The sequence below is a fragment of the Cebus imitator genome, unplaced genomic scaffold, assembly GCF_001604975.1.
Source record: "Cebus imitator isolate Cc_AM_T3 unplaced genomic scaffold, Cebus_imitator-1.0 Scaffold99, whole genome shotgun sequence".
In the NCBI taxonomy this organism is placed as follows: domain Eukaryota; kingdom Metazoa; phylum Chordata; class Mammalia; order Primates; family Cebidae; genus Cebus; species Cebus imitator.
The window spans coordinates 616,404-632,977 of NW_016107414.1; the positions used below are offsets into that span (position 1 = coordinate 616,404).

General features: G+C 47.7%; 1 protein-coding gene across 1 annotated transcript; it reads right to left on the reverse strand.

Annotated features, from left to right (window-relative positions):
- Positions 1-4,779: 4,779 nt before the first annotated feature.
- On the reverse strand, positions 4,780-14,374 carry CUNH20orf85 (chromosome unknown C20orf85 homolog). The gene is made up of 4 exons (XM_017536558.2): positions 14,254-14,374; positions 11,955-12,036; positions 10,051-10,152; positions 4,780-5,264 (listed from the first exon to the last, which is right to left on the reverse strand). The coding sequence occupies exons 1-4, from the start codon at positions 14,319-14,321 to the stop codon at positions 5,103-5,105; spliced, it is 414 nt and encodes a 137-aa protein (XP_017392047.1). The 5' UTR covers positions 14,322-14,374; the 3' UTR covers positions 4,780-5,102.
- Between the last annotated feature and the right edge of the window lie 2,200 nt (positions 14,375-16,574).

Below are 16,574 nucleotides of genomic sequence, written 5' to 3' on the forward strand. Positions count from 1 at the left end.
GAGGTCCTGAAAACTTCATTTTCAGGCTCTGTAGCCGGTGCTTGCTTTGTGAACTGTCTTTACCATGCAGCTTCCATTCTCCTTAGTTTTGGGAACCACCTCCAGGCTTCCACCTGGGGAGATGTCTTCCTGTGGTTTGACTTATGTGCCCGGTGTGCTGTGGCCTACTCCATGTCAGGGTGCAGCCAAGGATGAAGCCAATCAGTGAACTTCATTTCTTGGGTGACACTGATGGATTCAGGAAGGGACATGTAACCCAACTGGAATCAATGAGACTTTTGTTGGGAATCCTGAGAAACAGCCTCTGGGCATTCTTCCTGCCCTACTTGAAGCTGAAAGCAAGAGAGAAGTGGGGAGCTGCTGCAGCCTTTGTGACCATGAGGCACGTGAGTGACGGTAGACGCGCCACTGCCTCCTACTGCAGAGTCACAGTGCAGTGTGGGAAGGGCTTGTCTTGTTTGGCCCAAGGGAGCTAAAGCTGTGATTTACTCAGGAATGAGGACATGATTCTTTTCTGGCCAATGACACCCCAGAGGAGTTGAGTGGGAAACCCCTCCCTTTTTTTTATTGCCAGAGGTGAGCAAGAAAGCCTGTGCCCTGGGCTGCTGAAGGTGCCCATCCTACAGCCAGGAAGAAAGCCAGCCTTCGGATGAGGCTGGCACTGTAAGTGGCACAGTGGAGAGAGGAGGTTAAAAGCATGCAGATCCTTGCTCACTTTGAGTTACTAGACTAGCCCTCATGCTTGGTCTACCTCTGGGCCCCCTCTCTGTGATCCAATAAATTGCCTTATCATTTTAGCAATGCTGGGCCATGTTACTTGCAGTTGAAAGCAGTCAGATAGACCAACCTGAAGGAACTTGAAGCAGAAACATCCTGGGTCTTGGTAATATTGTTTGAATCCCTGATCAAGCTGTGTCTGAAAGCAGACCTACTTTTGAGCTTTCTAGTTACGTGAGGAAAAACATTCCTTATGTACTTAGGCTAGGGGTTGAGTTTCTTCCTCTTAAAACCAAGAGAGTCCTGATCCAAGTTCATAACTAAAGCAGATCTAAAGAACCATCCTTACAGCATTTTCTCTTGATGACATTATATGTCCCAAATCTCTTATCAGTTTTGAATTACAAAGTGCTCTAAAACCTAGAAATATTCTTATTAGTTTGAAACCAAGACTCACTTTTTTGACAAAACCTGAACAAACTCATATGTGGCTCCTTTGAGGCTTTATTTCACTGAGTGTGAATATGCGTAAGTCTAGCTATAAAAATATTAATGGATTTCATTTCAAGGGGCTGCCTCAGACCTTGCCAGAGGGCTTATGTATAATATATAGCATATGCAGTTTCTAAAACATACAAAATTATAAATTCCCCAACAATCTTGTCTCAGGCTTTGGGTACCAAAAACCCGGAGTCCATCATGACAGTGATTCTCAGGTGTGGGTCGATATTTAAGAGCAAGAGTGTGTTTTCCAAAATTTTATAGTTGATCATGTCATTTTCTTCTAACTCAAACTTAGGAGTTTCTAATTTGTCTTGGGCTGAAATGTGCTTGTGACAGAATCCATTCTGAGTCCCCAGCCTAATTATGTTTTGCATCATTTCAGAGATGGTTCATTTTGACCGAGGCCCGTCTGGTGGTTCATTGCTGTGATGTATTTCGGCATCGCGGATGCAGGTTCACCAGCCTTGTCTTGACCTTGGAAATGTTGTGGTATTTTACAGTGTGTGGTGACATTTATGGGCCCATTTGGACACCCACAAAGAGGTTGATTTCCATAGATTAAATGTCAAGTTTGAAGCCATCCAGGGTAATTGAATCCTTGAATGTTGTCCACTTAGATTCTCAACTGGGGCTGTTGACTGGACATTTGTGCTCCGTTACAAACTCACAAGTGCAGCCCAAATCGCTTAATGCCTAAAGGTCATTCTGTGAGTCCAGGGGGAAGTGTCAGTAGGGAGGACCATGGCATGGGAGTTTGATACCTGCAGAAATGTTGCTTGTTTTTATTTCTTTAAATGCAAGCACATATGTGGTTAGTTGGTGACTCCTACTTAAGTAGGAATAGTTTTAAACACATGCACATAAATTTGGAGTGAGCTTCATTTAAATTGAAGGGTAACAAAAAAAGCATCAAATAATTCCCAAGCTATTGAAAGATATTCACCTTCTGATTGTCCAGAGAACATACGTGTCTTCAGACTTTGATCTGAGTCTTTTGAATTTTTGTCCTCACAAGGAACTGGAGTTAAATGGATCCAACATGGTACACCGTACCCATTTCCTCCACTGGTGCACTGTGGCCAGGAGGTATGAGGCCAGCCTCAGAGGCCTTCCTCACTGGGATTTCTGGTCCTTCTGCAGGCTCAGCTGTCCACACAGTGGCGTGGCCTTCTCAGCTCCACTGTAATCATCTCCACCAGCTATATCTGCTGACCAGTCTCCCTAAAAGAGAGGGCTGTTGGCCAACATACACCAGACAGTGGAAACCAGGGTGAAAGTTAATTCACCCCCAAGTTTCAGAAGAGTAAAAATGGACATGTTGATTTCCTGTCCAGGCTAGGGGTGAGGACAGGGTAAGGGAGCCCACCTTTTGTGCTAGATTTTTGCTGCCACCTGTTGTGGGCATGCAGATGACATGGACGATGACTCCTAGATTTGTTCTGTGATCGAGAATTAGAACAAATGACAACCTGCCATTGGAAGTTCATCCCCCACCAGGGTGGGTATTGTCTCTGCTGTGGCAATGGGGCAGAAATGCAGCTGAGATGGAGATCAGTACCAAGCAATCACGCTTTCTGGCCACTGCCTGACTGTGGTGGAGGTGTCTGATCACAAGGACAGATGTTCCTCTAAGGGCAGATGCTTTGCCTGCAGTGACAACTCGGATGCCAAAACATTGGGATTTAATAAGGGCAGGCGTGGCCAAGCATTCAGTTGTTTAGTCTATATCAGGCTAAAACCTCTGGGTGATTGGAAACATCTTTGGAGTCTGAGGGGCCACGTGGTCTGGTCTCTTATAGACACAGCCCGGATCAAGACCAATGAAAGACACATGGTCAGAGGGGGATGTTTTCTGAGTAGGGGAGGAGAGGAGGAGGCAGCCTGTGTTCAAGGCAATATTCATTTCCTGGGGCTGCGGTACCTAGTACCCCACATGGGGCAGCATAAAGCAACAGACATGTTTTCTCTCTGTTCTGGGGCCCAGAAGTCTGAAGTCAAGGCATCAGCATGGCCATGCACCCTCTGAAATCTATGGGGTAGAATCCTTCCTGACGCCTTCCTAGTTTCTCGTGGTTTGCCTGCAAATGTTGGCATCCTGTGGTGGGTAGGTGCATCCCTCCCATTTCTGCTCTGCTATGGCATGGTGACCTCTCCCGCATGTCTGCCTTTCCGCATGGCGTGTCCTCCCTGCACGTCACTCTTTCCTCATGAGGACATGGGTCACATGGATTAAGAGTCCACCCTTCTCCTATATGACGCCTCTTCATCTAACTAATCACATCTGCCATGACCTTATTTCCAGCTAAGTTCATCTCTGTGGATACTGGAGGCTAGGACGTCAACATATCTTTCTGGGGGACACAGTTCAACCAAATACTCTTTGAAGGGTTGTTCTCTTGGGTCTCAGCTCTTCCAGGCTGGGCAGCCCATGCTGACCTAGGAGTTTCCCACTCTGGGGTTGAAGAAGGGGTGTGGAGAGATGGGGAATCATCTAAGTGGCTGGGGGAAGGCTTCTGCTATGTGGCTCTGTTCTCAGCACAGAGTAGTTGGTGTCTGCAGCCAGACCCTTGGAAAGAGGAAGGCTGGTAGTTTTTATAGAGAACAGAGTCCCTGAATAAGAGCAGCTCTTCTGCTGGGGCTTCTGAGATTTGGGGTCCCAGCTGTCCCCTAGTATTTAGTGCCCCTCAAATCATGGAGTCCCTTTAGGAACATGCCAGAGGGGTGGCAGCCAGTGTTCAGGGCTTAGAGGAGTTAGATTCTCAGAGGACTTAGTGGAGGGATTCCTGGGTTGGCTCCAGCACACCCATCCATGGCTGGGGGGGAAGGTGAACAGGACGTGTTTGGGTGGATGGGCCTTGTAAATGGGTCCCACCCAATGGAAGTCCCCTTGGGCCCCAGTCCCAGGAACAGTGAGTCTTGACCAACAAAGGGGAGGAAGGCCTGTGCCTCCGTGGAGGGTGGGTAACTGAACATACCCCTCCTGCCCTGTCTATGCCAGGTCTGAAGAGCGCACCAACCCCTTACTCCTCAGAAATGAAATACAAACCAGCTGCCACAGGCTGCTGCAAACTCTGCTCTCCTACTTTTTGGGGTCCAGTTCATGAGTACTGAGGACATTCTGGCTTTTTCTTCTTGCCAGCTGGACACTGCATGCCCCCAGCCCCCATTTGTAGGACTAGGAGAAGAGAGACAGCTAGGCAACATTCAGAAAGAAAATGATAACTGTAGGGTTGATGTTTTGGGGGAAGGAAAATGGCCCAGTTGGCCAGCCTGGAGCTTTCTGTGCTGGGCTGGGGGTGGCTGGGACAAGTCACCAGCGGTTGGTTTCTTAGAGGTCTTGGGAAGCCCATTTTCTCCTTGAAATCTACGCCTAGTAGCAAATCTTGGGCTAATTTCTGCCTTTAAAGCTGTTAACTTATCGTGAATATCTTGAGCAAGGAGATCTCAGGGATTCTTCTCGAAATACAGGCCCAGGGATATCTGGATACAGAAACACCTGATCAACAAATTCATTATAAATAAGGATAGTGATGAGTACAATTGAAAGCTACATTAAAGGACCTAGACAAATATTTTTAAAATGGAATCACTTTTTTTTTTTAAAGCCCTGCATAGAAATTCCCAAGGTATTAAAAACAAATGAGAGAAGCCTTATTTATTACATTAGCCAAGAATGGGAGTGGACGTGAACATTCTGGAAGGGCGAGACTGATGGGTTGAGAATGTCTAAGGCACACTTTGTGTTCTTTGCAACATCCCATGAGCAAATCCGTAGAGGACTGTGTCCTTGGGGATTCAGGAGAGATTTCCCTTTCCCTGGCATGGCCCTGGGTGCCTGGCGACCGACATGCAGCACCCTGGGTTGGAAGCTCCGTCTGGACTCAGTGCACGCCCTGCTTAGGCCAGCACAGCTCTCGTGCAAATGCCCCTTTGCAGCTTCTGATCTCATCGTCCAGCTCCAGGCACTTGTTCAGGCCTGGCACTGCGGATCTCCAGCCGATGAAGCCCTGGGTGGTCTGTGGGACTGGTGGAGATGGAAGGATCTGGAATGGAAATGCAGGGGGTTTAGTGACCTTGGGACACAGAGACACTAGGCACCCAGCATCAGCATGTGAGGCAGGGGTGGAAAAGACAGAAGGAAGAGCCAGCCTCCCTGATGCATACTGAAAACAAGCACGTTCCAATAAAGTGGACTCGGAGGTGCATATCATCTTTCCTGGAAGTGATGAACATCAAACGCTTTTCTTTATCTTGTAATGGCTAACATATTTAATTCATGACCTCTAGCAAAATCATTTTTTGGCAAGAAAGCAAAAAAAAAAAAAAAAAAAAAAAAAAAAAAAAAAAAAAAAAAAAAAAAAAATAAGATGCAGAAATATCAAGTGCTACAACTCTCACTGCCCTTTATAAAATACATGGCACTATTGTCAGATGGCATTGTGGCAGGTGTGCCTCATCCTGTTTTGATGAGAAGGCTCTACAGTATGTCTGTGTATATACATACACACTGCAAACCGTGGAGATCACAGGAATGAAAAGCAACTGAATTTAATTTTAAAAACCAAAAGGAAAATGGGCATCTATCTGGAGTGAAAAAACACAACTTCATTTGTCAATTCCTTGGACAGATTTGACATTTTTGGAAAATGAGGGTAAATGTTTAGGCAGGATTTCCCCTTCTTTTGAAATGATCTGTTCTGCTCTTATAAGGGGATGTGAACAAAGGCCACAGTGCGGGATATTTGTTCTAGCAGGAGAACTGAGATGAAGAGGTTTAATATGCTTGGGGTTATGAGTTCACTCTTACTAATGGAACCTGCTGGTGAGGCAGTGGCAGCGGGAGAAGGCCCCGAGTGGGCTGGCTGCTGCTGGTGGTGAATGAAGCCCCTTAACATATGTTCTTGATGAACTCCTGAAATTAGTCTCCTGCAAGGCTACATGTAGGGCGGGTCATCAATGAATGCCACAGGGGCCAAAGCTTCCTCGAACCAGCTACAGGCAGAATTGTTCAGAAGGGGAGCAGCCCTCAATGCTGTTTGTCCAGCCAGGCCTTTGGGAGCACACAGACTAACTTCCAAGTCTTCATCTAACTTGTAAAAGAAATGCAGTTGAAATTCACCATGAGACATCATATTTCACCCAGCAGAGGGACAAAAAGATGAAAACAGCACCATTAACACGGGCATTATAGGAGTAAGGGCAATATGGCAATTATCTTTTTTTTTCTTTTTTGAGACGGACTCTTGCCCCGTCATCACCCAGGCTAGAGTGCAATGGTGTGATCTCAGCTCACTGCAACCTCTGCCTCCTGGGTTCGAGCGATTCTCCTGTCTCAGCCTCCTGAGTAGCTGGGACTATAGGCACGTGCCACTGCACCAGGCTAATTTTTGTATTTTTAGTAGAGATGGGGTTTACCAGGTTGGCCAGGTTGATCTCGAACTCCAGCCATCAGATGATCCACCAGCCTTGGCCTCCCTAAGTGCTGGGATTACAAGCATGAGCCAACGTGCCCGGCCTGGCAATTATTTTTTGAAAGTGCAGATGCAAACACCCTTCGATCCAACAATCTATTCTGAGTCATTCATTCTAAGATCCTGATAGCTACACATGTACACATTCATGGTGGTGCAAGGGATGCCTTGCAGAGCTGTTTGTAATAGCAAATGATTGGGCATAAGCTACATATTCACCCATGGAGGCTCATTCACTATGGCCCATCCACACCATGGTAACCATGCAATGGTTTAGAAGGATGAGATAAACTTCCAGGAGAAAAGAGATGCACAAACTATTCAAAGTACGGTGCAGGCTGTGTGATAAGAAAATGAGGCCAGAGGCCCGTGAATGTCCTAGTCTATGCAAGAGTGCGTGACAAATTGGTGACAGTGGCTCCAGGGTTCCAGAGGAAAGGAGGCATCTCATCACGTGCCTTTTTAGGTATCAAGGTTACCTATTAAAAATAAATATATTTTTAAAGGCCCTGGTCACCAATGAGAGGATGGGAAGTTGGAAGAAGGAAGCCAGTCACCATGTCTTGGGCAAGGAAGGAAGTTTGGAGGGAAGCAGAGGCTGGGGAATTTTCTCACCTGAATCAAGGTCCTTGTCCTCACCCCTGCCACCCCACAGGCTCTGTCTGGTGAGTGTGACTTTAATAGCTGGCCCTTGCTCCTAGACAGGAGCCTCTCACAGGAGAAAACCATGTTTCAGTTTGTTCTGGTGCCTGGACAGTTCCTCTCTGTTTCCCGTCCTCCAGGAGGGGCACCTCTCTGGTATCTAGGCGGGGCACTTTCTTTGACAAAGGAATAGTTGTGGTTGCACAGAGCAGCCCCAGTGGCGCTGGTGGCAGAGGGAGGGTCCGATCTCATGGGCAGGCCAGGTACTGTGGAGACAGCATGTAGCCAAGGGACACTACTGACCCTAAGCAGGACCCGCGCCACTGTATTCTCCCCTGGGGTGGAGGTTGGCAGAATTAAAACACAGCTCTGGAAAAAACGTCAGACTCATGTGCCAGCCTCTCTTCCTCTGTTCTCCAGCCAGCCCAGGGTTCTAGGCCACAGGAGGTTGAGCTCCCTAAATGTGCATTTCATCTGAACAATCACTTTTCTAGGCACTAATTCCAAGAAAATTACTGACCCGGAGCTAACTGCTGTGTCTACAAGGGTGCTCCTTGCAGTGCTATTCTCCTAAATCCCATGCTAGCTACAACTTCGATGCCCAGGGATAGGGGGACGGTTCAATACATTAAGACAGATCCACTCAGTGGAGAAAGATGCAGCCATTCATATGACAGTGGTTTGGAGTGCTTTTCTTAACCTCATGGGAGGATGTACAGCATATGTTGTTAAGTGAAAAAATGAGACTACAAAGCAGCCTGTGCAGTTTGATTTGTAGACATATATTTGAAAAATATATGTGTGTGTGTGTGCACAGGTGTGTATATATACACATGGACATACATTTGAGGAATAGGTGAGCTTGATATTTAAGAGCAGAACTCTGGAATCAGACACACTTGCTGTGTGGCCTGGGAAAGGAATTCAACTTTTTTTTTAAGCTTCAGTTTTCCCATCTGCAAAATGGGTTTGCGGGTGATAATATCCGGGTTCGCAGTGGAAATAAGGTGAGACAGCCCATGCAAAGCAGTCAGCACAGTGAGTGGCTAAGAGATAATAGTAACTCAAGCTGATGGGGTGCTTACTCTTATAGGTCGAGAGATGCGTGGGAAACCTCTGGAAGGAGCACCCCATGTTCATCATGGGTGAGAGTCTACATGGGTGTTTTAATTATCTTATTGCTTATATTTTGCTGTATTTCTAAATATTTTTTGCTGGTGAATCTATATTGCTTTATAATCGGGGAAAAAACTGTCACCATAACTCAATGCAGCGCATTCATTCATTCCTGTGTTGGGGCTCACAGATGCACACCCACCAAATGCTCACTGCATGCCAGCCACCCCATCAGACCGTGGGCATGGCAGGAAAAGGGCCTGCAGCTGAAATCCCCCTGCCCTGCGGCCTTCATCTTGGATTTTCATCTGCTCTCTCGGTCAGCATGCAGAACTGCCTTCTCCAAAGCTGGACAGAGGGCAGAACCCCGGACCAAAATGACAGACCCATGAGACAGGCCTGCAGACGTAGGGAGCTCAATAGCTTGTAGAGGGATCTGACCGTGTCCACCGCGGTGGAGGCTTCAGGTGGGAACGCTGCCTAAGGCCTCTCTTCTCTGGGCTTGCCCCGTCACTCCTGCCCCTCTCCCCACCAGCTTTTCTCCACTTAGCAGCGGGAGCCATCGCTGCAATAGGCAGGCCTCATGCTTCCACAGCCCTGCCTACAACCCTCCAGCGGCTTCTGCTGTCAATTCGACTCCAATTGCAACTCCCTCTTCTAGCCTGCCCACTTCTCCACTCACATCCCTTCTCTGCTCACACCTTCCCTTCCTGCCCCACCCGCCCCACCCGCCCCACCAGCCACCCAGGCTCTCTAAGCTCCAGCCACATCGCCTTGCCTTGCCGTTCCTGAAACATAGCAGCCTGTGTCCACCTCAGGGCTCTCGTACGTGCTCTTCCCTGTGTCTAGAATACTTTTCCTAGGGCTGGTGCCCGGTCATCCTTCAGTTCTCTTGCCCTGTGACACAGCGCTGGCCTGCTTCCTCTGTGGCACTGGCACAGCATATCCAAATGGAGTTGATTTTCTTGGTTAATGTTGGTTCTCCAGACCCAGACACATGGGCTGGGGTCTTGTTTTCTTGTTCATTACTGTTTTCCCAACCAAGCTCTTGCACCTTAGTAATAACTGACTGTCACTGGCACTCTCCGAACATGCTGGGCACCCCGCTAAGCACTGAGTGCCTGACGGCACTCCCTGAAGTAGATGCTCCATTAACCCCCATTGTGTAAGACAGGCAGGGGAGACACAGAGAGAGAGGTCAAGCCACTTGCCCAAGACCGCACAGGAGGTGAGCAGCCTAACAGCGCTGGGATCTGGTGGTCTGATTCCAGAGCCCCTTGCCTGGACCTGCCCTGCCTTCCTGCCCACACCCTGGAAATGTTTGCTGAAAGGATGCAACATTTCCCAGGAAAAAGGGAGACCCCATTTTCCTGGCTTCTCTCTGCTTCTGCAGAGCAGGAGGTCATGGCGCTCACACGTGTAGACTTTACCTGGTGTGTTTCCCACAGCTGGGTCTGGGAAGGGCATGGACCCGGACGCTGCACCCAGCACCGCTGTGCTCTTACCTTCAACGCTGGCTTTGCATACTTGGAGCCATTGGTTTCCATTGGGGCTTATTTCTTACTTAGGAAAATGAGTATTTAAAAACAACGTTTCAAACCTTGATGTACTTCTCCACTGGGGTCACCGGCCGGATGTGGAAATGCTCAGGAAGCTCGATTTTGGGCTTTGGGCTGGGGAGTTCTTCATCACCCTTGATCAACTGAAATAGAATCCCCAGAGACGGGAAGCCTCAGGTTGAAGCTGGGGAAGTGTCCTCTCCATTGCTTCCCCCACAATGCACATTTTGCAGGCACAGAATTGGGGCATAGAAACGGGAGGCAAGGGCTTGTTTCAGTTACGCCACTAGGAAAGTAGGGTGCGGACCTCAACACAGGCCTGCTGCACCCAAAGCCGAGACCAGTCTCCGACCCCTCCTATTGCTCACCGAAGCCTCCTGATTGATATCACCTGTGGGGGAATTTGAGAAAATGTTGCCAGTTATAGACTCAAATTTAAAAATGTCAAAAAGGGTTGAGTGTGATGGCTCATGCTTGTAATCCCAGCACTTTGGGAGGTTGAGGTTGGAGGATTGCTTGAGCTCAAGAGTTCAAGACCAGCCTGGGCAACTTAGCAAGACCCCGTCTCTACAAAAAAATACAAAAAGTAGCCAGGCATGGTGGCATGTGCCTGCGGTCACAGCTACTTGGGACGGGGTGACAGGATGGCTTGAGCTTGGAGGTGGATGTTGAAGGGAGCTGAGGTCATGCTCTCCAGCCTGGGTGACAGATCCAGACCCTGTCTCAAACAACAACAACAATAAACAATCTAACAAAAATGCCAACATGTTTTCAGGACCAACCTTTAAAATATTAGAGGAGAGCCTCCACTCCCCCTTTTAATTTTTAAAGCAATGTCAAGCTTTTTGGAAACACAATTTAATTACATATAAGGAATATTAATATAGACTATGCATATTATATTAATAAGTACTCATTCTATGCATAGCATTTCAAATTGTAGAACCCTCTAAGAATTAAAAACACCCTCATTAAGAGCGGCATAATTTCAAAGCTAGTGGGGTGGGATGAATTACCAATGGGGTTTATGCTGCTGTGAATCATGGATGCTTTGAGTGATGTGGTGTTTTAATTAATTCTGCATCTCTCCAAAGAAATGTACCTTCCTCGTGTTCTGTCCTGAAGTTTGAGAGGTTGCAGATTGGTGGCCACATAAGCACCCCACCGGAGTCCACATAAGCATTTCATTTCTAGATGCAGAAGATTTCATGTAAACATCTCGCTTTCTGGACTCTCTTAAGTAATGGGACTATGCAGTTGGCCTTCCCATGTGGTTGCACTTGGCTGGGCTCACGCTGGCTGCCTCTTTGGACAGGACCAGTGGCCTCTTTGCCTGAGTCCCCACCCCTTCCGATTAATTATGCTTGGCCCTATCTCCTGTTTCTGTCACCTATCTGGTCCCTGTAGACTTTGGGACTTGTGATCTTTAGGGAATACTGACAGCATTTTCCCAAGAATCCCTCATAGGTCATTTGGCCTTCTGGCCGGGCGACATCTCCATGGCTTTCTTGTACCTGCAAACTCACAGTCACTCAGTTAGGCAGGTGAGGACTCATCCCACTTTACAGATGGGAAGTCTGAGGTCAGATGGCCATGGCATCAGACCCACCAGCTTCTCACCTGGGTGTGGTCCTTATCAATTGTGTGACTGCAGTTCTTGGAGTTCAGTTTCTGAATTTGTAAAATGGGCGTAAAACAGCACCTGTTTCTGCACAGAGGTTCTTGTACAGATTCGATCAGGCGGTTCTGCCAAAGCACGTAGAACATGCCTGGCATGCGGTCAGTGCTCAAAAATCTGTGAAAGGCGGGAAGCTTCTGGTTTCAGAGTTAGCGATCTTTCCAACATGCTCTTTAATTTCATTCTTGCAAATTATAGACTTTGCAGTCATTCATTCTTTGAAATGATTGATTCTATAAACTCGAGGCTTATAAAATTTATATTTACCTCTTCAAAAGGCGTTGTTAAAAAACCCCAGTTCTGGGGCCAGTTCTGCCGTGCTTCTGATTCAGCCTTCAGACGGTATCTCCTGAAAAAGAAGGTTCCTGAGTGTTGGGCAACATGGAAAAAGGTTCAAGGGGTCTGTGGGGGAGCATTTCCATTTTCCATGAACATCGACTGGGTAGTGGTTCTGCACCAGGGATGGACTGAGGTGCCAGAGCGTGTGAGAACCTCCACTACTGAGCGCCTCCCATCAGCAAGGGAGGCACACGGCTAAGGAAAGAGAGATGCTGGTTGGCTGTTACGGCTGGGAGGGTGTGCCGGGTAAGGACAGGTCTAGGGGCCGATTCTTCCTGAGGGGCCTTCTAGGTACCAGACCTCTTATTTTGGGGGCCCCTACGACCCCAAATTTAAGGAGGTGCAAAAGAAAAGGAGGCGCTCACTCCCCGCCTCCTGCAGGTGCAGGGTCAGCATCTGTATGACCTTGACATTGTGCATTTCCGAAATATTGCAGCCCAGGTGTCACACTTGCCCCACCCTAATCTGACCTTGCTTTGCCCCATGCTAATATTGTTTATATCTAACTACCCACAAGCTGAGTGGAATTGCAGTAGACGAGCTGGCATGTCACATTTTGCAAACATCCAATTAAACATTTAGTCATTTGGATTTTTCTAGTTTCTTCTATTTTGGAATCAATATCTGCATATCCCCATCCCGCAGTTTTGGAGACCCTGGTCAACTCTTTTCACTGGGCAGTGAGCATGTAAGGCAGAGTCTATTTCAATCAAGATGTAACATAAGCCACAAACATGAGCTGCATACACAATTTTAAATGTTCAGTAGCTACATTAAAAAGAACATCAAAATAAATAGGTGACACTTTTTTTTTTTTTTTTTTGATGGAGGTTTGTTCTTTTTTGCCGAGGATGGAGTGCAATGGTATGATCTCAGCTCACTGCAACCTCTGCCTCCTGGGTTCAAGCAATTCTCCTGCCTCAACCTCCTGAGTAGCTGGGATTACAGGCACGTGCCACCACACCCAGCTAATTTTGTATTTTTAGTAGAGACAGGATTTCACCATGTTGGCCAGGCTGGTCTTGAACTCCTGATCTCAGGTGATCTGCCCACCTTGGCCTTCCAAAGTGCTGGGGTTACAGGCGTGAGCCACCGCACCCGGCCAGCAGTCATTTAAATAATCTTTTTTTTTTGTATGAATCTTTGATATTTGTCGTGCAGTTTACTCTTACAGCTCAACCCAGTTTGGACCAGTTACAATTTAAATGTTCAACTGCCATGGGCCCTGTTCAAAGAGGAGGGGCCATTTAGATTTGGGTCTTGAAGGATGAACAGAAGTTTGTCTGGTGAAGAAGAGAGAAGGGGACACTTCAGACAGAGGGAAGAGATTCTGTTGTGGTAGCATCTCCTGTTGGGATGCTTGGATAAAGATTTTGTAAAAAATAGTGTGCATTTTATGCCAAATGATAAAGGTTTTCTACTTATGAGAGTGATATAAAGTTTTCCGTAAAATCAGTTTATCAAGTGAAATCAATTTAAAGACAAATATGAAGTGACTAATATAGGCTTTACAAGAAAATGGTAAAAATTATAGAGAGGGTAAATAGGATAACTGAGGTTTAGAAGATAAACAAGTATGTTTTGTTGTTAATACATCTTACCCACTTGCATCTAAATCAGTAACTTCCCCTATGAGTTAAACCTTCAAAGAGATGCAATAATACATAGCAGATAACATGCCAATTAAAAATATCCATGACAAATATCTGCTGGACATACATCTTTTAGAAAATGGATCTATCTTTAAAGTTAAAATATATACTCAAAACCCAGGAAAATCAAGAGATTTTCGTGTATTTCATTCAAATTGAACAAATATTAAGATTTTAAAAAAATTCCATCAGTCTTAAAAATATGAAGATGTTCTGGCTGGATGCTGAGGTTTGAAGAAAAAAAAAAGAAAACAAAAAACATGAACATGTTAGTAGGATTTCGACAAGCAAATCTGTGCTGATTCTTGAAAGCCAATCTCTCACGTCTTCCTGTGGTGGGCCTAACAGGAGAGGGGGAGGGAGAGGGAGAAAGGCTCTCCTGTCGCTCTCATGTCCCTAACGTTGCCCCCTTTTCTCAAGGCCCCTGACCATCCTCAGCTCACGCCCCTCGCCCCTCGCCCCTCGAGCTTAGTGGTCGACCACCCCCTGGATTTGGTGGGGAAACTGAGACCGCCAGGTGTGCACACTTCAGGTGGGAACAGAAGCCCACCGCGTTGTGGGATCCCAGGCGTTACCAGATCTCATCCTGAGCCACAAGGTTCATGCGTTCAGCCGCCGCGGTGCTGAGCGGTTTCTGCGCCATGGGGCCTGGGGACTCGGAGCGCCCCGCAAAAGGCCCTGGGCTCAGCGTCTCACGTCTCCGGGGAGACCGGTTGCCAGGCAACGCAGGACTCGGAGCGGAGATGGCGCCGCACCTGGTGAGGGTGGGGTCGCTGTACTTTCGCGGCATCGCTACGGTCGGGGCTTTCTCCATCCTTCGCTCACGGCCTGGGTCCTTCGTCCACCTCTCAGCCCATTGGCTCCTCTGCAGAAAACCTCGGGAAACCTCCAGACCTAACACCCCAACCCCCTTTTAAAATTTAAATCCGTAGTGGAAGTATGCACACCTACAAGTGGACAAACTCCAGTGTACAGACTTAATGAAGTATGTCAAAGGGAAGGCTCGCCTGTAACCACCACCTGGAGGTTAGAAAACAAAGCATAGCCAGCCTCCCCCGGCGGCCCCCAGGGTCACCGCTCCTCCCTGGATCTCATTGACTTCCCTCTGCAAAGACTAGCTTTGCCGTGAGTTGAACTTTGTGTGTGTGGAACTATCCAGATGTTCCTTTGTGCCTGGCTGCCTTTGCCCAGTGTCGTGGTTGAGAGACCATCCCCACTGCTGTGAGTGTCCCTAGCGCTCATTTCTGCTCCTGAATAGAATTCCATTCTGCTGCTGATGAGCACTGTGTTTTTGTCCACCACTAAAGTGCTGCTGTGAATATTACCGCACATGTCTTTGGAGAAAATGTGCATTTTGGTTGGCATCCACTCTTTGTAACAATCCCTAAATGAAATCCACGGACAATGTTACCTCCGGACCCCACCACCCTACACTCTCTTTTTCCCTGCCTATCACCTTTCCCTGTCTATGGCTGGGGTGCTCAGTCAGTGTTTGTTGATTGACTCATTGACCTCCTAGGTTTCCACCATATCACCACTGTTGTGGAGCTAGAGCTGGAAAATGGGTCTGAGACAACAGCAAGGGGATCATCTACACGAGGTAGGGGGTCATTTTTCTGGTTGAGCAGCCATGAGATGAGCATGTGTGCAGAGCCTGCCTGGGGGGACTGAGAAAGTAGGGAGCATGACTCAGCTGAGCTTCCCAGATAATTACCAGGGCAGTGCCCTGGGAGGACACCAGTGTGTGTGGATCCAGCAGTTGGGTATCTGAGACTCTCCCTGGTCCGTCTCCATGGCCTCCTCCCTTACAGATTTGTTCTTTTGTGCAGTGTTTTGAGGGGAGCTCAGCTGGTGTTTTTTCCTTTCATAGCACATGGTGCTTTTCTTGGCTGTTGGAAATGCCTGCCCCCGCCCGGTATTGGGGTGGTCCCAACTGTCCCTCAGCTGGATTAGTGAGGGGGCAAGCAGAGGCTGGCACTGGAGCTGATTTGATTAATTAATGAATATATAACACCCCAGGCCCATGGCTGAGCCAACTGCAAGCCAGTGGGCTAGAAGAGGGTGGACAGATCTCCAGGCAGGAAGCTGCAGGTTTCTTCCTGGACTGTTCTCCAAGGTCACCATTCCTACAACAGAGCGGAAGATATTCTGGGGAGAAATAAGTGGATGGCTAGGAAGAAAGATCCATTACGTAGTAAGAACAAATTCTGCTTCCACCCTCAGGAGGTTTTGAGACATTTCTGTTAAGATGATTAATTAAGACTAAATTCATTAACCGAGCATCTATATATGCCAGTCACGGAGGGTTCCTTCATCCTATGGATGTGTGTTGAGAGATTTTGATGTGTCTGGTGCCTGGAGGGAGTCAGACCTGCAAGATCCCTGCTTCCCTGGAGCTGACACGTTGAGTGGGAAGACAGATAATGAAGCCAGGAAACAAATGCACGTGTGACATGGTGCCAGGGAAAGAGGCATGACGCGCTAGAGAAAGATTCACACCAGGGCATGAGGCCGGGGATAGAGATGGGAGAGGGGCTGTGGGACTATGTTAAACAGGTGGTCAGGGCAGGTTTGTCTGAGGAGGAGATATGTGGGCCCAGATCTGCTGTGGAAGATCAGAAGAATTTCCCACGGAGCATGTAGTGTGGGGGATAGTTCCCAAGGCAGGATCAACACGGGGTGTTGGAAGAATGCAAAGGCGGCGGTACAGCTGGAAGGTTCCGTGGAAGTGGAATGGGTACAGAAACGGAGGTTCAGGTAGTCTTCGTCTCCTAGGAGTTCAGTCTAGCAGGGAAACGGATGTGAATGCAACTACATGACAACGCAGCCTTTTATATGAAATGACAATAGGGTAGGGCACATGTGATTCAGAGCCAGCCCTGGATGAGACAGAAAA